Here is a 27818-nt window from a genome sequence, read left to right on the forward strand (position 1 = left end):
AGAACTACGTATGCAAAGGCATATGGACACACGCGTGTCCATATAATCTATATGCTACAAAGAATCATTCACAGCTATATGGCTTCATTGTACATCCTCAACCCAATACTTCTCACCTATCTCATATATATATATATATATATATATATCTCTATCTCTCTCTCTCTATATATATATATATATATATATATATATATATATATCTCTATATATATATATATATATATATATATATAATGTGGGGATTTGCTCTGGTAGACAGGCTTGCGGACGCAGTACAGTGGCAATGACAACGTCTTTAACTTAAATAGTGCACTGTTTTATTCACACAGACGTAAAGTGACAAAATAATGATTTCAAGAAAAACAGTCACCTTGAGTCTGGTGTTAGTTTACACCAGACTGCAGCACATAAGTCCATAAACAATGTAGCAGGCTTAGTCCATGTGCTTCTGTCCATAAACAATGTAGCAGGCTTAGTCCAGGCCCAAACCCTCAAGCTCCAACACCCAGACTGCCAGCACTCCACTAGCAGATGGAGGATAATCCACACCACCTGAACATGCTGGCTGGGTTTTTATATTCCAGCCAAAACCCGGCCTGGAACCGTGGGGAACAGCCACCCACCCTGCTCTTTGGCTGCTCCCAATAAGAACCGGCCCGGATTGGCTTTACAGCCATTCTGACAGCTGAAGTGTCAGGCTGCACTACAGAACTGACACTTCAGGAAAAAAATCTGGTTCTTACCTCACCGAGGCCAGGAACCTCGGTGACACGTATCTTCCGTCAATGACGGCTCCTTGTTCCTTCTTACATACCTCCCCCCTTTGTTCAACCCTGAGGGGGTGAACACTTGCCAGACAGTGTACGCGGGACAGGGCATCCGCGTTTCCTTGTAACCTGCCTGCCCTGTGTTCCACGGAAAACTTAAAATTTTGCAAAGATAAGAACCACCTGGTGACCCGAGCATTCCTCTCTTTGGCCTTCCTCATCCATTTCAGGCGGGAGTGGTCGGTCACCAGACGGAACCTTCTCCCCAAAAGGTAGTAGCGGAGAGACTCGAGTGCCCACTTGATGGCCAGGCACTCTCTCTCCACTATACTGTACCTTGTCTCAGCTGGGGTGAGCTTCCGGCTGAGGAAGACAACGGGATGCTCCTCCCCGTCAATATCTTGAGATAGTACACCACCGAGACCTACCTCGGAGGCATCGGTCTGCACTATAAACTGCCTTTTGAAGTCGGGTGTCACCAAAACCGGGGACCCACATAGGGCCGACTTCAAAGCGGAGAAAGCCTTTTCCGCCTGCTCATTCCAGTGGACCGTCACTGACTTGCGTCCCTTCAAAAGGCCTGTCAATGGTGCAGCGACTGTAGCAAAATTGGGGACAAACCTCATATAGTACCCCACCATACCCAGGAATGACTTTACTTGCCGAGTAGTGACAGGTCGGGGCCAATACCTAATTGCCTCAATTTTGTTCACCTGAGGTTTGATCATTCCGCGCCCAATGACATACCCCAGGTACTTGGTCTCTTCTAACCCTATTGAGCACTTTTTCGGGTTAGCGGTTAAGCCAGCTTTCCTAAGGGAGTCCACTACAGCCTGTACTTTAGGTAAGTGACTTTCCCAGTCGGTGCTATGGACAACGATATCGTCCAGGTACGCTGAAGCGTACCGACGATGTGGACGGAGTACAATGTCCATTAACCTTTGAAACGTGGCGGGAGCGCCATGTAGACCAAAGGGTAATACCTTGTACTGATACAGCCCCTCTGGCGTGACGAAAACCGTTTTTTCTTTGGCAGCCTCCGTCAAGGGTACCTGCCAGTACCCTTTGGTGAGGTCCAACACAGAAAAATACCGGGCTTGGCCCAACTTTTCAATAAGCTCATCCACTCGGGGCATGGGATACGCGTCAAACTTGGACACCTCATTAAGTTTGCGGAAGTCATTACAGAACCGCAACGTCCCGTCTGGCTTGGGTATTAATACTATCGGACTGGCCCACTCACTTTTTGACTCCTCGATGACACCCAGCTGGAGCATTAGCTGAACTTCCTCCGTGATGGCTTGTCGCCGAGCCTCGGGTACGCGGTACGGTTTTAACCGGACTTTCGCCTGAGGCTCAGTGACAATGTCATGCCGGATTACGGACGTGCGTCTAGGGAGGTCTGAGAACACATCCGTATTCCGACTAATGAACTCCCTGGCTTCCTGAGCCTGTTTAGAGGAGAGGCTGTCAGCAATTTTCACTGTGACAGCCGCTTCCCCTGCTTCAGATTGAGGGGCCGAAAGCGCTTCCCCTAGGAACCCTGGTCGTGGGCTGTCTTCCGTACAGGTTTCCCTTTCCTTCCACGGCTTGAGCAGATTCACATGGTACACCTGCTGCGGCTTTCGCCTCCCTGGCTGGTGTACTTTGTAATCTACCGGTCCAATTTTCTCTAGTACCTCGTAGGGCCCCTGCCACCTAGCTAGGAACTTACTATCAACAGTCGGTACCAGAACCAACACCCGATCACCCGGGTTAAAGTTTCGGATCCGAGCCTGCCGATTATAGACCCTACTCTGGGCTCGCTGCGCTGCCTCCATATGCTCCCTAACCAGAGGTAACACTGTTTCCATCCGTCCCTGCATCTGGGTGACATACTCAACTACACTTTTGTGCGGTGTGGTTTGTTGTTCCCACGCCTCTTTGGCGACGTCCAATAACCCACAAGGGTGTCTGCCGTATAGCAGTTCGAAGGGCGAGAACCCGGTAGAGGCCTGGGGCACTTCTCGCACTGCGAACATGAGATAGGGCAGAAGAAGGTCCCAGTCCTTCCCATCCTTAGACACCGCTCTTTTCAACATATTTTTTAGCGTCTGGTTAAACCTCTCTACCAGGCCATCCGTTTGCGGATGATACACGGATGTCCGTAACTGTTTTATTTGGAGCAACTTACAGAGTTCCCTCATGACCTTGGACATAAATGGAGTCCCTTGGTCAGTTAGAACCTCCTTAGGCAGACCCACTCTAGAAAACATTTCCATTAACTCCTTAGCTATGAGTTTGGCTGACGTATGATGCAGTGGCACCGCCTCCGGGTACCGCGTGGCATAGTCGAGGATGACCAGGATGTGCTGGTGCCCTCTAGCTGACTTCGGTACTGGGCCTACAAGATCCATAGCGATCCGCTCAAAGGGAACCTCAATAATCGGGAGAGGGACCAGATGACTGCGGAAATGTGGCTGGGGGCTGGTTATCTGGCAGGTTGGGCAAGACTTGCAAAACTCTTCTACCTCTCTGAACACACTGGGCCAGTAAAACCGCTGTAAAATCCGGTCCTGCGTTTTCTGCTGGCCCAGGTGTCCCCCAAGAACATGTTGGTGGGCTAATTCCAACAAGAGCTTGCGATATGCCTGGGGCACCACCAGCTGTTCAATATGTTCACCCCGTAGTTTATTTACCCGGTACAGCATCTCCTGCTGAACCACAAAACGGGGAAACATAGATTCGGCCCCCGGTTGTTGCGGCTCACCCTCAACTACTATCACATTTTCCCAGGCTCGAGATAGAGTTGGATCCTGGTGTTGTGCTGTACCGAAATTATCCCCAGAGACATTGAGGTCTGCCAACTCAGGACCCGGCGGCAAATCCTCTACGTCTCCCACCATCATACTTAACAGGGTTGTCTCCCCCTCTTCCACCGAAGTGGCGGTCACCCCTACTGCTGGTCCCTCTGACTCAGGTTCCCAAGGTTCTGGCCTCCCCCCTGAGTCAGGCCACTCTGGTAGCTTTGTGGCGACGGCCACCTCATGCATCCACCTGCCGGCCACCATTGACAGAGAGACCAGGGCGGTGGGATACTCCTTTAAGTCCCCATGTATGCAGACAACGCCGACTCTTCGGCCAGTATACTCAGCCGGCCGCACCAGGGCAGCTCTTACCAGGGACACCAGGCTCCCTGAATCCAGCAGAGCCACCACCAGAGTGCCCCCCACTTCCACCTGGCACAGGTGGCTATTGTCCATAGTCTCTGAAGTTCCTGTGGCACATAACATTCTGGCATATAATGAGTGGCAGAAGCCATAGTTTGTGTCCATGGGTTCCCCCCGATGGGGACAGTCGGCCCTTATGTGTCCAGGCTCCTGACAACGCCAGCAGACCACCGGGTTTGGGTAGGCAGGGGGTACATCCCGGGCGGGTCTAGCTGGCACCGGCCGCCGGGTCTGGGGTGGAGTTTTCCGGGGTTTGACTGGCCCCCTCCCAAAAGAACCCCCCTGTAGATTTCTGGTGGCCTCATAGCGCTCCACCAGGTCGACCATCTCCAGGGCATTATTCGGAGACACCTGGCCAATCCAGTGCTGGAGAGGGTACGGCAAAGCCCTCCAAAACACATCCGCCAACAGCTGATCCAACATAGCAGTGGGAGTCAACATGTCAGGCTGCAGCCATTTTTGCAAACGGTGCAGCAGATCATAATATTGTGGTCTGGCGGGTTCAGCCGGATTAAATTCCCACTGATGCACCCTCTGGGCCCGGACCAACACATTCACCCCGAGTCTCGCCAGGATCTCACCTTTTACTGTCGGGTAGTCGGCCGCCTGATCATCGGGGAGATCAAACAATACTTGCTGGGGACCGGACGCCAGGAATGGAGCAACGACCTCAGCCCACTGGTCTCGGGGTAACTTTTCCCTCACGGCCACTTTTTCAAAGACCGCCAGATAGGTCTCGACGTCATCCGAGGGGGTCATCTTCGGAATCGCCGCACGGACAGCTTTCCGGGCATCGTGGACATTCTGGGACGCTCCTGACGCCTGCAACGCCATCACATGTTGCAATAGCAGCTGGTTTGTTTCTTGTTGCTGCTTGTTAGCCTCCCGCTGCAAGTTAGCCTCCACGAGGGCCTTCACGACCGCCTCCATTTTGTCAGGGGATACGGGTCGTAACCTTGCCGGCTTAATGTAGGACATGCACTTGTGCCCGGATAAAACAAAAACTTTTCGGCCTTCAGGCCTGCCTCACTTCGCTTGCCCGCATCCGACACCAAATGTGGGGATTTGCTCTGGTAGACAGGCTTGCGGACGCAGTACAGAGGCAATGACAATGTCTTTAACTTAAATAGTGCACTGTTTTATTCACACAGACGTAAAGTGACAAAATAATGATTTCAAGAAAAACAGTCACCTTGAGTCTGGTGTTAGTTCACACCAGACTGCAGCACATAAGTCCATAAACAATGTAGCAGGCTTAGTCCATGTGCTTCTGTCCATAAACAATGTAGCAGGCTTAGTCCAGGCCCAAACCCTCAAGCTCCAACACCCAGACTGCCAGCACTCCACTAGCAGATGGAGGATAATCCACACCACCTGAACATGCTGGCTGGGTTTTTATATTCCAGCCAAAACCCGGCCTGGAACCGTGGGGAACAGCCACCCACCCTGCTCTTTGGCTGCTCCCAATAAGAACCGGCCCGGATTGGCTTTACAGCCATTCTGACAGCTGAAGTGTCAGGCTGCACTACAGAACTGACACTTCAGGAAAAAAATCCGGTTCTTACCTCACCGAGGCCAGGAACCTCGGTGACACGTATCTTCCGTCAATGACGGCTCCTTGTTCCTTCTTACAATATATACACACACACACAATCATACTACATTATGACTTAAACCAGGCATGCTCAACCTGCGGCCCTCCAGCTGTTGCAAAACTACAACTTCCAGCATGCCCGAACAGCCTACGGGTATCAGCCTACAGCAGGGCATTGTGGAAGTTGTAGTTTTACAACAGCTGGAGGGCCGCAGGTTGAGCATGCCTGACTTAAACCATACCGCCCCTGGAGCTAATCAATTATTGATCAATTATCCTTCTCATCAAATAGGTGCTTTAACGATCACAAAAACCTCTGGTATGTACAAGTGATTCCATATATCCTACATATTATGTATTATATTTTGTTATATATTTTATGTTATATATTATATTTTATTATGTCATATATCTCATATTTTTATATATATATTTATACCCATATATATATATATATATTTCTATAAATGTCACTGGTCACGATTCCTCTACAACAGGACTTTCCCGAGTTTTTTAGACAAATGGTGTCTTTTATATAAAAGACACCATTTGTCTTAAAAAACTCAGGAAAGTCCTGTTGTAGAGGAATCGTGACCAGTGACATTTATAGAAAAAAATATATATATATGGGTATAAATATATATATATAAATATATGAGATATATGACATAATAAAATATTATATATAACATAAAATATATAACAAAATATAATACATATGTGGGATATATGGAATCACTTGTACATACCAGAGGTTTTTGTGATCGTTAAAGCACCTATTTGATGAGAAGGATAATTGATCAATAATTGATTAGCTCCAGGGGCGGTATGGTTTAAGTCAGGCATGCTCAACCTGCGGCCCTCCAGCTGTTGTAAAACTACAACTCCCACCTTTTGCACCGATTCTCCTCATATAACAACATATTTATAATTTTTCTATCCCTATGAATGCCCTTTCTATTTTATGTCATACAGACGGCACCCCACCGTCATCATCATTATTATTTTTACTCTTTTCTTTAAAAAAAAAAAAAAAACCTCCATCTGGTATTTTTTTTTAGACTTGACAAAGGGGTCAGAAGTACCCCGAAATGCATTGTCACTTATCATAAAATAAAATATTATTAATACCAACATTGTGAAGTGACAGTGAAGTCGTGATTTGCGCCAAGAAAGTACTGCATCTGTACTTACCTAGTACATATCCCCCCACTGAATACTACATCACTCCTCTGGAGATCAGGCTACTCCACTTACGAGGATTGAAAGCTACCGGCAGCACCGACCTACCACCAGCACGAATAGTGTGCCCTTTGATGCAACACATAAAAAGATGAGCACCAAAAATTGACAACCTGCCATCTTTTTGTTTTAAATTACCCTTTAAAACTCTCAATATCCTATGAGCGCCTCTCCCTCTCCCACCACAAACCCAGTTTCAGAGTTGCTTTCATAGACATACAGCATGGTGCGTTAGTGTACTGCTTGCCATGATGTATAATTCTATGGTAAAGAAAAAAAGGGGGTTAGTCAGCACATGCAGTGCGCAGGTGCATGTCGCCACGACTGAAAACACAACATAGAACAAAACCTACAATGCAACAGCACTCTGCAAACCAAATAAAGTACTTTATTAGTTTTCAGCCGTGGAGACGTGCACCTGCACACTGGGATGTGCCGACTAACCCCCTTTTTTATTTTGTAGTTTGTGCTGGAGGTGTGACTGACTCTCCTATTTGGTTGTGCACTCCTGATTAGCCTGTTTGCCTCATAGGCTGATTTTAAATTAGCATGAGTATAAAGCATAGTTTGCTCAGCATGCATTTTGGTACTTTTAGTCCCTGGATACAATGGAGGTCATTTTGGCACCGAAAATGATAAAAATCAAAAGGGGGCCCAGCATGCATGCGGAACCTACACCCCCTGAACTTCATGGTCGCTGTCATGGCACTTAACAGGTTGAAGTTAGTGTTAGGTTACCGTCTTATAGAGATCGCCTTGATGTGTGGCAGACGGGCTCAAATAATTTTGTACAAAATGATTTGCCAAGCATCTCAAATTTATAAGCATAGCATAAGCAATATAATTCATTTTTGTACTTTATTTGGTATGTTTATACTGTAGTATGGTGCGACAATCGGTTAATATTAAACTGGAAAAATGTGTTGTTTACTGTTTGACAATGAAAATACAGACATTCACAAGAAAAAACTAAAGTTACCTGTGCACCATCATCCTTAGCCCTTTTAATGATATTCTGCCTCCCATCCACCCAGTAGATCAGTTTGTCTACAGGGTCATAACAATTGCTTTGACATTCCTGAGGCCATGGATTGGCAGGATGATGTCTGGACTCTGCTGTTCATCTACCAACATTCGATTAATCGTTGTTTTCTGGCTAAACAGAAGGAAGCTGGAAGGCACTGGAACATAAAACAGAAGATGTCACTTAATATTAAGGAACAGTTCATTGATAGATACTACTAATATATATATATATATATATATATATATATATACATATATATACACACACACACACACACACACACTAGTGGAAAATAAAAAAAATATATAACAACTGGAAAACGTAACCCCTTCGCCATACATGTACAGCATGATGATTGGTCAGACACAGCAGCTATGCTTGCCTGAACAGCAGCAGGGGCTTCCTGGCTGTTTACTGACACTTTAGGGGATTTCCACTACAGCGGTGCCTCAGGGTTTACTCAAATCTGACAAGGCACCCAAAAACCATTCCAGAAAAATATGCTCTCCAAAAGCCAAATGGCGCTCCTTCCCTTCTCCTCCCACACAGCAGTTTACGACCACACATGGGTTGCTGTGTTATGGAGAAAATGGGTAACAAATTGTGGTATGATTTTTCTCCCATTACCCCTTGTGAAAATTGGAACTTCTACAACATTTTATTGGAAGAAATGAAATTTTACATTTTCACAGCCAAATGTTCCCACATCCTGTGAAAAGCCTATAAGGTAAACGTGTTCGGTATAGGCCTTGATAAATTCCCTGAGGGGGTGTAGTATCCAAAATGGAGTCACTTTTAGGGGCGGGTATACTGCAGGGGTACCTCAGGGTGTCTTAAAATGTGACAAATATGGCATGTTTCTGTAAACTAAAACATCAAAATATGGAGGTTTGTTTTCCTGTTAACCTTTGCTTAATTACAATAAAAATGGATTAAAATGGAAAATCTGCATAAAAGGTGAAATTTCAAAATTTCATAATAACAAAGGCTTGATTAATATCAGGGGTCTTGTTTCTAAAATGTAGTCATTTATGGATGGTTTTGATTATGTAAGCCCCTGAATTCACTTAAAATGTATTCTAAAATTCCAAACCTTCAAGCGTTACAAAAAAAGTAATAAAATTACATTTACAAAATTATGCCAATATAAAGTAGACATATGGTGAATGCTAATTAACTATTTTGATAAGGTATCACTATCCGTCTTTATTTTCAAAATAGGGATTTATTTATTTATTTTTTACAAATTATAGTTAGTGGTGCTTGGTAAATGATCACACAACCAAGGCAATGTAGCCTTATATTTAAGTTCTGCAGCAGAGTATATTTTGAAGTAGAGTTGTATTAAGGCCGAATGCACATGGACGTTTTTTATGGCCGTGAGCAGTCCGTAGAACCACGGGCTGGATTCCTGCTGAGAGCAGGAGCGCACGGCATCATTGGTTGCTATGACGCCGTGCGCTCCCTGCTGCCGCCACAGTACAGTAATACACTTGTATAGATCATACCAGTGTATTACTGTATTGCGGCAGCATAGCAACCAATGACGCCGTGCGCTCCTGCTCTCAGCAGGAATCCAGCCCGTGGTTCCACGGACCGCTCACGGCCATGAAAAATGGCCGTGTGCATTCGGCCTAATACAAGGCCGCATATCCCTTTGCTGTGATACAGGCTGCAGACTGTATCTGCATACTGGCTTGGTAACAGATGTTGGATATCCTCCTGCGTTAAGTCATTCCAAGCTGTTACAACTTGGACCTATTGTTCAGTAAAAGTGATTGTTGACTCCTGTGCATGGGAGATCAATCATCTCATCCAGTCTCAAACATTCTCTATTGGGGGAGAGATCTGGTTATCAAGCTGGCCAAGAGAGCTACTGGATACCTTGAAGAGTGCAGGCAGTGTGTTGGTATGCATTATCTTCTAACAGTACATCTTCTAACAGTCAAAAAAGGCAGTATGACTATTTTCATGACATACCAAAGGCTGGCAAATGTTCCTATCTGGTATTCATGGAGGTAATGGCCATGGTAGCTGGTGTGGGATATCTGGTGTTTATCCTGTGTGCCTCTGCACTCTGCATGATGGCAATAGGCACTATTGAGCCCACCTTCAAACTCTAATGTGGCCAACGTTAATATAAAGGCAGAACCTGCTTTAATCACTGAACACTATTGTTTGCCATTCATGCCTCCAATAAGCTCCCTTGCAGCACCATTGCAGGTGCTCTTGGCAATGATAAGAAGTGAATGGAGTGCCTGAATACAATACTGTTTCAAGTAGAACGTATCATCCCTAGGTCCGGTCGAGATCCTGCGCCTGCGCACTGCTTCGCCGGACCAGGACATGCACACTGCAAAGCTATTTTGGGTACGGCATCAATTCCACTAGTGCACATGCACCAGCCGGTGAAGCAGTGCGCAGGCTCGGGATCTCGGCCGGACCTAGGCATGATACAAGGGAAAAGGAGGGCGGCAAAAACAGAGGCTGGGGGAGGAGTAACGGTTAAAAAGGCAGAGCAGCCTGGGCACCTACACACTGAACGCCGCCCCTGGGCACTTGCGAGTGCTCATTTGCATATGAAATAAATGTTGTTTTTCCTGCTTCTGGATGTCTAAAGAAAATAACAAAGGTATCATTATGATCATGTATAGGTGTGCTACAGCACCATGTAAGTGCTGTATATGGTCATATAGTGGTGACAGACTCCCTTTTAATCACTTAACTACCCAACTGAAACCTTACCTTAGCTCTGATATGCATACTATATATCGGAATTATAATTAGTGCTCCTTTATAGGCATTTTTGAGGATTGTAATTGTGAAAATACATTTGTTGCTGTACATAGTATTGTAGCTTAGACTAAATAATTACCAAAACCTCTTTATTCATTCAGCTAATTATTGTGGGGGCAATGAATTGACCCCGTTATTAGATATGGATGGCCTATCCTAAGATTAGCCACCAACATTACCGACCCGGAAAACGCCTTTAAAGGGATTGTCTAAGTTCAGCAAATACGGTATGCAGACAAAGTTAATACAAGGTACTTACTAATGTACTTTGATTGTCCATCCCTTGCTGGCTTGATTCATTTTTCCATCACATTATACACTACTCGGTTCCAGTAGTAGTAAAAAGTGCCAGCCTTTCTGTTGGCCAGGACTGTAGGAAAACACACAGGCACGCATGGGCAGCAGCTCCTGTCTCAGCCACATTGTATCTGCGCTGTAGCAGCGGCCATAACCCCTGAAAACAAGCAGTGTATAATGCAATGGAAAATGTATCCCGACAGCAAAGGAGGCTATAACAATGTTAACATAATGAACACTACTGATGCATACAGCTGCAGTTCCTGTGGTTAGAGTCCAGAGTGTAATGAGAGGTGCAGCTACATCTGTATCCATTCGGTACTGCAAGGCAGAGCTGACTGCAACGTCCATTGTTCTGCACACACTCATTGGAGCCATCCTGCCGAGAGGAGTGGAATACCAGAATGTCCATAACAAAATCCAAGTGACCTTGGATCAAGGTACGATTCTTGCCATTCACTTTGTCTGCCCTTTCAATGCTGTACAAGTCCCAGTCTGTCCAGTAGATGTAGTCACTGTACTGTGTAAGTCCAAAGGGATGAGGAAGATCATCAGCAATGATCTCCCTGTCTTGGCCTGTTAAGCACAGAAAGTCAAAAGTCAGCTTACAGAAACACAAATATCCTATACAATGTATGTATGTTGTAGAAGTATGATAGGGAGTTTGTCAGCACTTTTGACCATGAAATTTTGCTGACACCACTATGAAGGTGCTAAGGAGACCAGGACAAATTTTTTGTGGGACTTTAATTATCATGGGTAATGTGAATATGAACTTTTATTCTGACAGGTAGTGCTCCTGCAAGTGCTCAGGAGACAGAGCTTACTGTAAAGTGCTGCATGCATTGAACTGCTTCATAGTCCTTCCCCTATGCTGAGTGACTGCTGTAGCATTTAACCAGGAGAGCACTATAGCTGTCACTCAAGAGCAGTGGAAAGGGGCAATGAAGCAGCTCATTGCAGAATCACATTGATGCCCTGCCTCTCGGACAGTTGCAGGAGCAATAAATACATTGCAGAATCAAAGTTCATATTCACACAAATCCTAAATGTATATTCGTGCTGCTTTCTCCAGCCCATACCTAGTGCTGTCAGTAGTTTAGAATGGTCAATATGGCTGGCCGATTCCCTGTAAAGTTATGCCTGGATATATTGTTGAGCTTTCATTTTAAATATATATCATTTCCTTTCAAAAAAAAAAAAATGTAAATCGAGGGGTATAGATTTTTAAAGTGGCTGCCCAGTAAGGACATTTGTTTAGTGGCCCTAAGGTAGAAATCCAAATCCAAATCCGTCCATACAACACTCTGTAGAGGGAAGTGGAACAGACAGGAACAAAACATAAACACACGTCCATATGGTCATCATTCCCATAATCTGGCCAACATTAATTGGCTGGTAGTCAGTGAAAATTTCTGTTATATTTTGTCCTGAATTTCCTGATTACTTTCAAAATCCTTACAAGCTGTCAGTGAACTGAAACATGCCTGCCTCACATTAAAGGGCTTCTGTCACCTCCAAGTCGTTATTTAACGACTATTCCCTATATAGGGATCTTACCTTTGTCTGTGGCTTCTTTTCATTAAAAAACGATCTTTTAAAATATGCAAATCGCTTCACTACCAGCAAGTAGGGCGTCTACTTGCTGGTAGCCACTGCAAAAAACCGCCTCCTCCTCTTGTTGATTGACAGGGCCAGCAGCGATCTCCTCCTCCGGCTGGCCATGTCAGCATTTCAAAAAATCCTGCGCCTGTCTTCATTCAGCGCAGGCGCTCTGAGAGAAGGAGGATCGCCTCCTCAGCACTCCCTCAGTGCGCCTGCGCCGATGTCGTCACCGAAAGAGAAGACGTCATCGGCACAGGCGCACTGAGGGAGTGCTGAGGAGGCGAGCCTCCTTCTCTCAGAGCGCCTGCGCCGAATGAAGACAGGAGCCAAACGAAAACGAGTTAGGCAGGATTGCAGGTCCTTTTACCTCTCTGCCTTTTGCCAATTATCGCCTTTCTCCCTTGGGAGTTGTACCGAAAAAAGAACCCAATGCTTTTTGCTTGATTCATCATTTCTCTTTTCCTTATGGTGCATCTTTGAATGATGAAATTGATAAAGCATTGTGTTCAGTTAAGTATGCCACATTTGATTCAGCAATAGATTTAATACGTAGTTTTGGAAAAGTTGCTTTGATGCTAAAGGAAAACGTTTAGTCCGCCTTTCTCCTGTTACCTGTACATCCTTCTTGTTTTAATTCGCTTGGTTTTCATTTTCAGGGTTTATTTTATTTTGATAAATGTATTCCCATGGGATGTTCCTTGTCATGTTTTTATTTTTAAGTTTTTTCTTCATTTAGTGAATGGGTAGTAGCGGTAAAGAGTATGCGGGGAGTAGTGACGCACTATTTAGGCGATTTTCTGTTTATTGGTCCAGCGGATTCTTCAGCGTGTTCAGAGGTTTGGGAATCCTTTTTTGCCGTTTGTTCTGAGTTTGGTGTTCCGTTAGCTGAGGATTACTTCCTATAGAGGACCCTATCTGGGAAGGGTTTATTTATTACGTAAACACTACTGCCTACACTGATAACTAACCACTCTTGTCCCAGACTAATAAAACATAACTTTTACTTGTTCATGTAAAAAAACTAGTGAAATAATAAATTGTGAGCTACCTATAGGGTTAAAAACACTGTACCCCATGAGGTTTGCTGTGTATAAGGGGTCACTAAAGGTGTGTGATTTGGCGGGAGTGCACTAACACCGCTCAGTCATACAACATCATCCCAGATGTATAATCAGGTACAAATTGTGCCTGATATCTACTTGGCCCCCGTGTCTGGGGTATGGCTACCAAGGTTAGATAAGCCTTATGGCAATGTGTGTTGTTGTATCAGGCACACAAATCACTGCAAAAGATCAGTAGGGTCAGCAAATTAAAAACCTAGATTCTGCCCCCCAACATGTTTCGCCAGCTATTCTGGCTTCATCAGGGGTATCGGGCAGACTTGAATATCTCATGCTGGTAGAGGGATTTAACCTCTCATCTCTCACTACCTGTGGGGAGAAGCGCCAATCCACAAGATGTTTGGATTGAACTGGTTAATTCTGACCTATCATTGCAATTGTTTTTGCAATGACAGGTTTGTGGCGTCACTTAAGGGGAAGGTCCAAGATGACCTGATGTGCAGTTGTAACAGCCGCACTTCATGCAAGTCCTATGTTTCATAGTGCGCATGCGTTGGGACTTAGATGAAAACAAACCCCCTGCGCAATGCCGATCGCCGCAACCACTTGTCTTTGGTTCCCACTGATTTTCCGGAACTTAGAAAAAAAGCACAGAAGAAGCAAAGCATTCAATGACTGCTTCTATCTCTATAGTGAGCATGCGCTGGGACTTAGAAACCAGAAAAAGTGGCCGTGACAGAAAGCTCACACTTATCCTCTAAATGCCCCTACTGGTTACTACTGCGCATGCGCCGGGACTCAATAGGAACCCAAAACAAAGAAGGGTACAGCGGCTGCTCCTATACTTAAATTCATATTGCCACAACTTTGTATATATTTGCGCATACAGGGCAGGGACAATGAAGACCCTACCACAGGTATCTATGTTATTGCGCGTATATATATAGCGAATAATACTAATTTACAGACCCAGTATAGGGGACCCAAAGGCCTATACGATTTCTCACAGTCCTCATCTTATAGTGATAATTGTTCAAAATACTGTTTTTACACTATGTTATTTTTGCATTTGTAGTGCTTATTCTGACAATCACTTGTCACTTCAAAGTGACCTCAATATATCATATATATTTTTATTGACTTTATAGCTGGTAGCTACTGTCAAATCATTAATGTGAGGAGGTGTTGGCCCCATCTGGGTATACCTATATCCGGCTCTGTTTACTACTTACCACAGAAGAAAAAATATTATACGTAAATTTAATAACCAAAATCAATTATCAAGTTTAATAAACCAGCGTTTGTATCTGCTCATATTGTGTTCTGTTTATTTCAGAATATATATATATATATATAAAGGATGTATAGGTGAAGCCTTCATTTAGCCCATTTGGGCTGAGGCTATTCAGGCGGTAGATCCACCTTGTCTCTTCCTGTAGCAGGATTTGACCTAAATTCCCTCTCAAAACCATTGTGAAAGGCTCTGACGTGTCTTGATATTGTTGTATCCGACTTGGTATTGATGCTGCTTATGTGTTGGCAAATTAGTCATCAGAACTCTTGAGATGTTTTGCCCACATACAATTTGGGACACGGACAGAGTGCAATGTAAATAATACCCATTGTTTGACAGTTTATGAATTCCCTGATGTCGTATTTTCTGTCATCCAGGGGGTTTGTAAACGTCTTAAAGGGAACCTGTCACCGGGATTTTGGGTATAGAGCTGAGGACATGGGTTGCTAGGTGGCCAGTAGCACATCTGCAATACCCAGTCCCCATAGCTCTGTGTGCTTTTATTGTGTAAAAAAAAACTATTTGATACATATGCAAATTAACCCGAGATGAGTCCTGTCCCTGACTCATCTCACGTACAGGACTCATCTCAGGTTAATTTGAATATATATCAAATCGTTTTTTTTACATAATAAAAGCATACAGAGCTATGGGGACTGGATATTGCGGATGTGCTAGCGGCCATCTAGCAGCCCATGTCCTCAGCTCTATGCACAAAATCCTGGTGACAGGTTCCCTTAAAGGGATTCTGTCACCTCCCCTAACCCAAAAAACGATTTTAAAGCAGCCATGAAGCACAGCTTACCTTGATTAGGCTGTGCTCTTTTATCTTGTAATCCGTCCAGCAGTTTCTGCAAAAAACAACTTTTATTGATATGCAAATGAGTCCTGATTGTGCCCAGAGGGGCGTTTTGTTCCTCTTAGAGAGCCCAGTACCGTCCCTCTTACAGTGCCCAGCCCGCCTTCCTGGCACTGTCTAACCGCCCCCAGCCTGCCACAGCCTCTCCTCCCCCTCCCTCACGCTGAACGAACTCTCGCACAGGCGCAGTACCCACTGAGGGCTGCGCCTGTGCGATCAGCAGGAGACTGAGGGCAGGAGCTTCATCCTAGTCACTGGGCATGCGCCGAGCCCAGTGACGTCCGATGCTCGATCTTCCCTCAGCCAGCAGCTACTCGGTTGGTACTCTTAGCCCTATGAAAAGCTTTCTGTAGGGTCTTTTTTGGGTACCCCCGTTGGTGAAAATGGTGCAACAAGGTATTACATTCACAAGCAGAACCCAAATTGTCAGAACAGTTCCGGCCGAGCGCGTAATTATTGGCCAATAGGAATTCCTCTTTTCAAAGGCAGAGGATGATAACTCTGCCAATGTAACAAAGTGTTAGTTGAGGTTGGTTTTCGATAGACCTCTGTCCTGATGCGGCCGCCAGATTCCAAACAAATTCGAAGGTCAAGAAAAGTGAGCGTATGCTGATGTATTTCTGAGGTAAATTTCATACCTACATAATTTTGGTTTAGGCTGGCAGCAAAGGTGTGAAACAGTGCTGTTGTGCCATCCCACAAAATCAGAACATCGTCAATATAACGACCCCCCCCAAAAAAATGAGCTTGGTTTATTGTGAAAACGCATCTGTGAAAACTATAGTATCCTCCCACCAAGCTAAAAATAAGTTTGCAAAATTTGGTGCCCATAGCTGTCCCAACTAACTGCAAATAAAAGTGCCCATTAAACAGAAAATAATTGTGTGTGAGGAGAAAACGTAAAAATGTAAGTACTAACTTATTGTGTGCGTGAAATTGTGTACCTTTGGTAAAGAGCTACTGCATTGATTCCCAAATTGTGTTTGATGTTAGTGTATAGAGCTTCAATATCCAAGCTAGCAAGTTGGGTATGTTCTGTGACCTGAATTTCTTGTAATCTGGTGACCGCATCCTTCGTGTCTCTAACATAAGACTGTAAAGAGTTAACAAACGGCAAGATAAATGTGTCAACATATTCACTGATGTTTTCCCTAAGACTATTATTACCCGAAATTATCGGTCTCCCTGGTATGGGGTGTCTCTGCTTATGGATCTTGGGAATGGCATATATAGTTGCTATAGTTGGTCACAAATTTAGGAGGTATTTATGCTCATTCTTAGAGATGAGATTATAATTTTTTCGCCACCCCTAATATCGCCCTCAGTTCCTCTACATATTGTGCCGTAGGGTTAGAGTCAAATTTTTTATATGTCTGTGTGTCCTTCAATAGGTTCAATAGGTTCATCACCATGCTTTCATAAGTTGACAAAAGTTTTAATGTTTCCATATTGGGAGAAAGGTGGGGTGAACTTAGAACGCGGTTTAAGCGTTGAGAAGGGAGGATCAATCTTTTCCATATTTGTTTGGTTATTACAATCAAGGGATTACAAGATCTCTACAGCTGTCTTTTCCTTTAACACTCTACAGTCTCTCTCCTGCTGTTTATGTGTTTTGTGTAAGGGTAGTTTTCTGGCGAACAGGTTGACGTCTTTCACCCAACTTTTGAGACTTCACCAATAAGATGTATTGGCACTTTTGATGCACAACACCGGAAGGTGTTCCAAATTTTACAAAAACATTGGCATGTGCCAAGTACTGACAATGACCTTAAGGAGGTTGTGTCATCCAAATCCAAGATAACATACCGGAGGGGAAAAAATCTAAAATACTTTTTAGTGCATAGTTTTCATAGCACGGATTCACCTAAAACCACCCGGTTAAAGTCCAGCACAGTAGGGATCTACCCATGTGGTAGATGCAGCTTCTGTCCATACATACAAAAACTTAAGACGTTTACAAACCCCCTGGATGACAGAAAATACGAGATCAGGGAATTCATAAACTGTCAAACAATGGGTATTATTTACATTGCACTCTGTCCGTGTCCCAAACTGTATGTGGGCAAAACATCTAAAGAGTTCCGACGACGAATTTGCCAACACATAAGCAGCATCAATACCAAGTCGGATACAACAATATCAAGACACGTCAGAGCCTTTCACAATGGTGACCCAAAATCTCTACAGTTTTGGGGGGTCTGCAAAAAACCTTGGGGCCACGGAGAGGGAATTTAGATCAAATCCTGCTACAGGAAGAGACAAGGTGGATCTACTGCCTGAATAGTCTCAGCCCAAATGGGCTAAATGAAGGCTTCACCTATACAACCTTTTTGTAAGATGAAGACAGCACACTAAAATATATATATATTCTGAAATAAACAGAACACAATGTGAGCAGATACAAACGCTGGTTTATTAAACTTGATAATAACAGATTTATTTTGGTTATTAAATTCACGTATAATATTTTTTCTTATGTGGTAAGTAGTAAACAGACCCGGATATAGGTATTCCCAGATGGGGCCAACACCTCCTCACATTAATGATTTGACAGTAGCTACCAGCTATAAAGTCAATAAAAATATATATGATATAGGGCTCTTTCACACCTGCGTTATTGTCTTCCGGCATAGAGTTCCGTCGTCGGGGCTCTATGCCGGAAGAATCCTGACCAGGATTATCCCCATGCATTCTGAATGGAGTGAAATCCGTTCCGGATGCATCAGGATGTCTTCAGTTCCGGAACGGAACGTTTTTTGGCCGGAGAAAATACAGCAGCATGCTGCGCTTTTTGCTCCGGCCAAAAATCCTGAAGACTTGCTGCAAGGCCGGATCCGGAATTAATGCCCATTGAAAGGCATTGATCCGGAACCGGCCTTAAGCTAAACGTCGTTTCGGCGCATTGCCGGATCCGACGTTTAGCTTTTTTCTCAATGGTTACCATGGCTGCTGGGACGCTAAAGTCCTGGCAGCCATGGTAAAGTGTAGTGGGGAGCGGGGATACTTATCGTCTGTGCGGCTCCCGGGGCGCTCCAGAGTGATGTCAGGGCACCCCAAGCGCATGGATCACGTGATCGCATGGCACGTCATCCATGCGCATGGGGCGCTCTGACGTCACTCTGGAGCACCCCGGGAGCCGCGCGGACTGTAAGTATACCGCTCCCCCGCTCCTACTATGGCAACCAGGACTATGGCTGCCATAGTAACACTGAAAGCATTTTGAAGACGAATCCGTCTTCAAATGCTTTCAGTACACTTGCGTAATTCCGGCAAGTGGAGTACACGCCGGATCCGGACAACGCAAGTGTGAAAGAGGCCATAGTGTTTGTCAGAATAAGCACTGCAAATGCAAAAATAACAGTGTAAAAACAGTATTTTGAACAATTATCACTATAAGATGAGGACTGTGAGAAATCGTATAGGTCTTTGGGTCCTCTATACTGGGTCTGTAAATTAGTATTATTCGCTATATATATATATATATATATATATATATACGCGGAATAACATAGATACCTGTGGTAGAGTCTTCATTGTCCCTGCCCTGTATGCGCAAATATATACAAAGTTGTGGCAATATGAATTTAAGTATAGGAGCAGCTGCTGTACCCTTCTTTGTTTTGGGTTCCTATTGAGTCCCGGCGCATGCGCAGTAGTAACCAGTAGGGGCATTTAGAGGATAAGTGTGAGCTTTCTGTCACGGCCACTTTTTCTGGTTTCTAAGTCCCAGCACGTGCGCACTATGGAGATAGAAGCAGTCATTGAACGCTTTGCTTCTTCTGTGCTTTTTTCTAAGTTCCGGCACATGCACAGAAAATCAGTGGGAACCGAAGACAAGTGGTGGTTGTGGCGATCGGCATTGCAACAGGGGGTTTGTTTTCATCTAAGTCCCAACGCATGCACACTATGAAACATAGGACTCGCATAAAGGGTAAGTGTGTGCGGCTGTTACAACTGTGCATCGGGTCATCTTGGACCTTCCCCTTAAGTGACGCCACAAACCTGTCATTGCAAAAACGATTGCAATGATAGGTCAGAATTAACCAGTTCGATCCAAACATCTTGTGGATTGGCGCTTCTCCCCACAGGAAGTGAGAGATGAGAGGTTAAATCTCTCCACCAGCGCGAGATATTCAAGTCTGCCCGATACCCCTGATGAAGCCAGAATAGCTGGCGAAACATGTTGGGGGGCAGAATTTAGGTTTTTAATTTGCTGACCCTACTGATCTTTTGCAGTGATTTGTGTGTCCGATACAACAACACACGTTGCCATAAGGCTTATCTAACCTTGGTAGCCATACCCCAGACACGGGGGCCAAGTAGATATCAGGCACAGTTTGTACACAAATCACACACTTTAGTGACCCCTTATACACAGCAAACCTCATGGGATACAGTGTTTTTAACCCTATAGGTAGCTCACAATTTATTATTTCACTAGTTTTTTTAACATGAACAAGTAAAAGTTATGTTTTATTAGTCTGGGACAAAAGTGGTTAGTTAGCCGTATAGGCAGTAGTGTTTAAGTTAGCTGAGGATAAGACAGTTTACCCTACTAATTGTTTAGAATATTTGGGGATTGTCGTCGATTCTGTGAAATTTTGTCTTAAGTTGCAAAAGGTGTCCAGAATTTGCATGGTGTTGTCTTTGTTGTTAAGGAAGCGTAAAGCCACGGTAAAAGAGATTCAGTCGGTTTTGGGTATGTTAGCTTTTGCTAGTAGGGTTATGCCGATGGGCCAGATGTTTTGTCGGCAAATGTCTGCAAAGATTTCTGGTGTGAGGAACCCGTCTTTTCATGTTTATCTAAGGAGGTTAAAGAAGATTTTATGGTTTGGTTGGAATTCTTTCAGTAGTATAATGGAAGGTTGTATTGGCAGGAAGATTTTGTTTTGGCTTCTACTAAGGAGTTATTCATGGATGCTGCTGGTTCTTGTGGTTTTGGTGCGTATTGGAACGGGCATTGGTGTGCATCAGAGTGGGATCCTGCTTGGGTTATGAATGGTGTGACTAAGTGTCCTTAGTTTTATGGGGGAGTTGTTTTTCCAATAAGATAATTATTTTTTCATACTGACAATAAGGGTGTTTTATTTGCAGTTGTTTGTCATCAAAGTGTCCGTTAGTAGTTAAATTGTTACATCATCTAGTGCTTTTCTGTTTTAAATGAAATATTTGGTTGAAAGCTCGTCATGTCCCTGGGGTAGATAATTTGATTGCCGATTCGCTTTCCCGTTTTCAGTTTCAGAGATTCCGGCAATTGGCAGAAGAAGCCGATCTGAAAGGGAATTTGTGTGGCGTTATTTAAGGAGGGACTGGCTTATGCTACTGTTTTAAGGGTTATGTCAGGTGTTTCCTTTTTTCTTCGGGTTTCGGGTTCTCCTATGTTAGATTATTTCTTGATTAAGCAGATTTTAAAGGGTTACAAACGCAGTAATTGTTCTACTAACAATAGGTGTCCTATTTCACCCACGCTGTTAGGATTGTTATGTCATGCTACTTTTTGGTTTGTTTTGTTTTGATAGTTTTGAAGAGTGGCTTTTTTCCACTGCATTTTGTTGTATGTTTTTTGGTGCTTTTAGAATTAGTGAATTGTTTCCAAGAAATGGAAGGTCAAGCTTAGGTCTGGCCTTGAAGCATGTCCATGTTCATGTTAATTACGTCTTTTTCTTTCTTCCGACGTCGAAAATGGATCAGTCAGGTAAGGTTACCTGGATTCGAGTGAACAGAGTTGGGTCGGGTTTTATTTGTCCGGTGAGTATGATATCTCAGTATTGGCATTGCAGACCAAGGGGTGGTAATGCTTTCTTTGTGCATGCGAACGCTTCTCCTTTAACTCAATATCAATTTAGGTCTGTGCTAGATAAATGTTTGAAGGAGTTGGGTTTGGATGGTGTCCGGATTACGTCTCATTCTTTACGGATTGGAGACGCGGCGGCTCGGTCTGGTTTGAGTGCGTCTGTGATTAAACAGATTGTATGATCGTCCTGATATTTCTATGGACTGATGATTCTTTATGTTATAGTTTTCACAGGACTCACCGTATGGATTATCGGCCATTCATTCATATATTGGGCCCATCGCAGAGCTTTAGAAATATCGTACGGTGACAACCTCTCGGTCTACAGATGTTGTTCGAACATACTGGAATGGAGTCAGGGGTCTTCGTTGGGAAGGTTTGATGGATGTACTGTTAGAAATGTGTTCTCTCTACCCAGATCCTGATATAATAATTTTTCATGCGGGGGCCAATGATGTGGGCAAATTCGGTACCATTGAATTGGCCTTTTGTATGAAGCGTACTATGGTTAGGGCCAGACGATTGTTCCCTGACCCCCGTTTAGTTTTTTCTGAGACAATTCCGCGTCTACTGTGGTTATCCGGTTCTAATTTTAAATATTTGGATAAGATTAAGATACGCTTGAATAGAATTATGTCTCGTTTTATGCCATTAATTTGGGGGTTTTCCTTTAGGCAAGTGGACCTTGAAGGTGGCTTGTCCGGCCTTTATTTTTCAGACAAGATTAATTTGTCAGAGATTGGTTTGGACATTTTCAACTTGGACGTACAAGCTATAATTGAAATAGTTATGGGTGGGGTGGGGTGGGGCCCACGCCACCTGTTTAGCCGGCATGGTCCGGTGGGGTGTAAAGTTGCTCACTGAAAAGGTGAGCGGAGAAGTTAAGTCTGAAGTTTAGGCCGAACTTATGGCTGGTCTAATTATAAATATAGAGGGATCCTCATGGGATTATAATCATCCCATTAGCCATCACATAGTGTTTTAGGTTTGAAAATTCCCGCCTAAAATGTGTATATGATAGTTAAAAATAGATGGTTGCTGGGTGATCTGGGGCAGAGGTCACTCATTGGGTCAGTGAGTGACCTATGGGGTAGTGTTGCTGGGCAAAGAAGTTCAAGATACCCAGCAACAGTTAGGGCATTGGTGGGATAGTTTCAAGGTCCCCCCGACTTAGGGCTATATAGTGGCAGTAGCGGGCAGTGTTGGGCTGTCAGTCCGACAGCATCTGGAGGAAGTGCTGCCCCGCCCGCCCTTCCGTGTTGAAAGTGCTGTTGTTATTAGAAGGAGGGTGTAAAGTCGCTCACTGAATAGGTGAGCGGACGAGTTAAGTCTGAAGTTTAGGCCGAGCCTATGGCTGGTCTAATTATTGTTTATTAAGTTATTGGTACCGTATTTTTCGCCCTATAAGACACACCGGCCCATAAGACGCACCTAGGTTTTTGAGTAGGAAAATAAGAAGAAAACATTTTTTAAACCAAAAAGTGTGCTTTTGGTGGGATTTGAACTAATGGTGGTCTGTGCATGACACTACTATGGGCCATCTGTGGATGCCACTGTTATGGGGGGGATCTGTGGGTGGCACTGTTACGGGGGGATCTGTGGATGACACTGTTTTGGGGGTGATCTGTGGATGGAACTGTTATAGGGGGGGATGAGCTGTGGATGGCACTGCTATATACAGTACAGACCAAAAGTTTAGACACACCTTCTCATTCAAAGAGTTTTCTTTATTTTCATGACTATAAAAATTGTAGAGTCACACTGAAGGCATCAAAACTATGAATTAACACATGTGGAATTATATACATAATAAAAAAGTGTGAAACAACTGAAAATATGTCAGATTCTAGGTTCTTCAAAGTAGCCACCTTTTGCTTTGATTACTGCTTTGCACACTCTTGGCATTCTCTTGATAAGCTTCAAGAGGTAGTCACCTGAAATGGTTTTCACTTCACAGCTGTGCTCTGTCAGGTTTAATAAGTGGGATTTCTTGCCTTATAAATGAGGTTGGGACCATCAGTTGCATTGTGGAGAAGTCAGGTGGATACACAGATGATAGTCCTACTGAATAGACTGTTAGAATTTGTATTATGGTAAGAAAAAAAGCAGCTAAGTAAAGAAAAACGAGTGCCCATCATTACTTAAAGAAACGAAGGTCAGTCAGTCCGAAAAATTGGGAAAACTTTGAAAGTGTCCCCAAGTGCAGTCACAAAAACCATCAAGTGCTACAAAGAAATTGGCTCACATGCGGACAGCCCCAGGAAAGGAAAACCAAGAGTCACCTCTGCTGCGGAGGATAAATTCATCCGAGTCACCAGCCTCAGAAATCGCAGGTTAACAGCCGCTCAGATTAGAGACCAGGTTAATGCCACACAGAGTTCTAGCAGCAGACATCTCTAGAACAACTGTTAAGAGGAGACTGTGTGAATCAGGCCTTCATGGTAGAATATCTGCTAAGAAACCACTGCTAAGGACAGGCAACAAGCAGAAGAGACTTGTTTGGGCTAAAGAACACAAGGAATAGACATTAGACCAGTGGAAATCTGTGCTTTGGTCTGATGAGTCCAAATTTGATATCTTTGGTTCCAACCACCGTGTCTTTGTACGACGCAGAAAAGGTGAACGGATGGACTCTACATGCCTGGTTCCCACCGTGAAGCATGGAGGAGGAGGAGGTGTGATGGTGTGGGGGTGCTTTGCTGGTGACACTGTTGGGGATTTATTCAAAATTGAAGGCATACAGAACCAGCATGGCTACCAAAGCATCTTGCAGCGGCATGCTATTCCATCCGGTTTGCATTTAGTTGGACCATCATTTATTTTTCAACAGGACATCGACCCCAAACACACCTCCAGGCTGTTTAAGGGCTATTTGACCATGAAGGAGAGTGATGGGGTGCTGCTCCAGATGACCTGGCCTCCACAGTCACCAGACCTGAACCAAATCGAGATGGTTTGGGGTGAGCTGGACCGCAGAGTGAAGGCAAAAGGGCCAACAAATGCTAAGCATCTCTGGAAACTCCTTCAAGACTATTGGAAGACCATTTCAGGTGACTACCTCTTGAAGCTCATCAAGAGAATGCCAAGAGTGTGCAAAGCAGTTATCAAAGCAAAAGGTGGCTACTTTGAAGAACCTAGAATATGACATATTTTCAGTTGTTTTACACTTTTTTGTTATGTATATAATTCCACATTTGTTAATTCATAGTTTTGAGGCCTACAATGTGAATCTACAATTTTCATACTTGTGAAAATAAAGAAAACTCTTTGAATGAGAAGGTGTGTCCAAACTTTTGGTCTGTACTGTATGTGTCACCCACAGATCCCCCACCCCATAACAGTGCCATCCACATATCCCGCAACCCATAATAGTGGCATCCACAGATGCCCTAATATACCGGAGCTAAACTTGTGGGAGGGTGCAACTGCGGCGGGGCCGGTGAGGTCACTGTACTCCGGCCCCGCCGCTCACTCACTTCCTTATTGCCTAAACCTTTTATAATAATAATTTTTATTGAAGTTACGATCCCCAGCCCCATCTGTACTACTTACTAAATGTCCTGTAGCAGGCAGAACAGGGCGGCCGGCCGGCCGTAACTCACTGACGTCATGTGCCTGCGCCGCCTACTTTATGAATGAAGTAGGCGGAGCCGGCACGTGAAATCAGTGAGTTACAGCCGGCTGCCCGCCCTGCTCTGCCTGCTACAGAACATTTAGTAAGTAGTACAGATGGGGCTGGGGATCGGAACTTCAATTGAAGTTATTAATTATAAAAGGTTTAGGCAATAAGGAAGTGATTGAGCGGCGGGGCCGGAGTGCAGTGAATGCGCCGGCCCCGCCGCATTTACATGACACCGGCCCCTCCTCCTTCCCCCTCCAGCTGATACATCGCAGTCTGCGATGCTGCAGCATCGCAGACTGCGATGTAAAATGGCAGCATTCGCCCCATAAGACGCAGGGGCATTCCCCCCCCCCACACTTTTTTTGGGGGGAAGTGCGTCTTATGGGGTGGAAAATACGGTATATTGATACAGTTTATGGCTGCAGTCTTCACCACTTGGAGAAATGTTCTCACTCACCTCATGGAAACGCTTGAAGTGATAAACAATAACGGCGGAGCTACTCATTACTAAGTTCATGTTTGGAAGTTGGATTTCTATTTTGGCGGGGTTTCGTTTTTTTGGGGAGGTGTGGTCCTAAACTTTTGATCAGCTGAAAAACAGCCTGTTTCAGTTTATTCGTTGTTTTCATTAAATTGAATGCCCAAAAATTGCACTGTCACACCTGAGTGTTACTGAAGGGCAGGTATTACTGCCTCAGAGTATGTAGTTCAAACATATTACACAGCAAAATTGCATTTATTACCAATTTGTATTGTGTTTTTGGAAAGTGAAGGAATTTGGGAAATTTTAACTGCACCTCTGTGTTTACATTTCAGAAAAGAACACATTTTGGTAATAATTATCCAAAATCTGTGTCTTTTCATAGGCCACATAATAAAATGTCTGGAAAATGGAAGAGTACAATATGAAAGACGCGTTCTCCGAGAATCAGAATGTGGATAGTAGCAGCACCACCCTTCCAGTAGTAGTAGTAGTAGTAGTGGTAGTAGTAGTCCACAGTTCTCCCTTGCTCCTAAAAGGCACGCCATTATCATTGAGAAAAAGAGGATGAGAATGTGGACTGGATGGATCAGGCTTCCTCTCAATCACAGCAGAATGACATGGAGGTCACTTTTGAATCTGACACCATGCCTTGAAGACAGGGGTCACAGCATTCCTCCTGCTTCTCCTCTTTGCAAGTCCAGTTGCATCCTCTATAGTGGGGCGATTTATTTATTTTCCTATGAAGAAGCACCAAAACCCGACCACTATGGGAGATAGTTAAGAGAGTCGCCCTGCTGAATAATTGTGTGAGAATAGACAGTGTATGGACTGCCATGAGGAGAGGGTTTAGGGGAAGGCAGGGGACCTAAAAACATAGTTGTGTTAGTGATGATAGCAGTGGCAGCAGTACCCACGGTGGTGGCAGTGATAGCAACAATGCTACTTGGGGCAAATAGAGAGCAGGGAATCAGGAGGGGGTCCAAGGAGCTCACAATGTCATATCAAAGTCTGAGAAAAGTGGCATGGTGGACAGATCAGGATGATTATTCTGTGCTGGACAGGACCTGGGAGCCAGATTGTGATGCTGAGGAGTGCTGGGTTGCTAAAGAGCGAAGGCAACCTGACAGAACCTCCCCAAAAAGGCTGCCACTAGGTCTGCACAAGAATCTACCGTCTGGCAGATTTTCTCCACACTGCAGTCTGCAAGATCTGTAGGATGAAAATAAGTTGTGGGCATTCAAACACAGGCATCACGTCTCTGTTGTGGCATCACTGGTTACTGTGGGAAGATAGAAGTGGTAAAAAGCTATCTCAACAGTGTCCTCCTTCTCCCAGACTCCTTTTCGGCAGCCAAGTTTCATCCACTCACAGTACAGTATCCTTGTCATCTTCAACATCACTTATTGCTTCTCCTGCTCAGACTACTCTTTATCTGCCCATTCATCAGCAATTGATAACAGAATGTGTGGGCTGCACAAGCTGGTACAGTGGTCATAATGGGAGATTTTAACTACCCAGATATTGACTGGGGTCATGATTCTGTCTCAACCGCAAAGGGGAGAAGATTCCTCAACCTGCTGCAGGACCACTTTATGGGCCAGTTTGTAGAAGCTCCCACTAGGGGCAATGCTCTGTTGGATCTGGTAATTTCTAATGATGCAGAGCTTGTTGGATAGGTTACTGTTCGAGAAACACTAAGTAATAGTGACCACAATATAATTATATTACCCCTAAACTATAAGACGCAAACTCTGCCAGGCAGAGCAAAGACACTAAATTTCAAAAAAGCTAATTTCACTGGGTTAAGGGCAGCATTTCAGGGCATAGACTAGGAGCAGCTATTGTCACAAAATAGTACTGAGGATAAATGCACTAAAAGGTATGCACTAAAAAATGTATTCCTTTAGGCTGACAGATTCTGTAAAAAGGGCAATAAAAGACAAAAAAAGGCATTTAAAAAAAACAAATCTGAGGTGTCAGCTGTACCGTTTGAAAAATACAAAGGGCTTAATAAAATCTGTAAAAAAAAAAAAATGTATACAATTAGCAAAAATACAAAACGAACAGCAGGTAGTAAAAGAACAAAACAAATCCCCAAAAATTATTTAAACAAATAAATGAGATTGTGGACTGGATGGACAAATTATAAATATATAAAAACCTA

At 44.2% G+C, this 27818-nt stretch overlaps 1 protein-coding gene across 1 annotated transcript in view; it reads right to left on the reverse strand.

Annotated features, from left to right (window-relative positions):
• LOC122920076 (low-density lipoprotein receptor-related protein 5-like) overlaps positions 1–27818 on the reverse strand; it is an 833413-nt gene that overhangs the window by 354809 nt on the left and 450786 nt on the right. The window contains 3 exon segments of the mRNA XM_044269285.1: positions 7795–7877; positions 7880–7996; positions 11188–11511. Of these exon segments, the coding sequence (XP_044125220.1) occupies positions 7795–7877; positions 7880–7996; positions 11188–11511 (524 nt within the window).

Source organism: Bufo gargarizans, chromosome 10 (genome assembly GCF_014858855.1).
Source record: "Bufo gargarizans isolate SCDJY-AF-19 chromosome 10, ASM1485885v1, whole genome shotgun sequence".
Classification (NCBI taxonomy): Eukaryota; Metazoa; Chordata; class Amphibia; order Anura; family Bufonidae; genus Bufo; species Bufo gargarizans.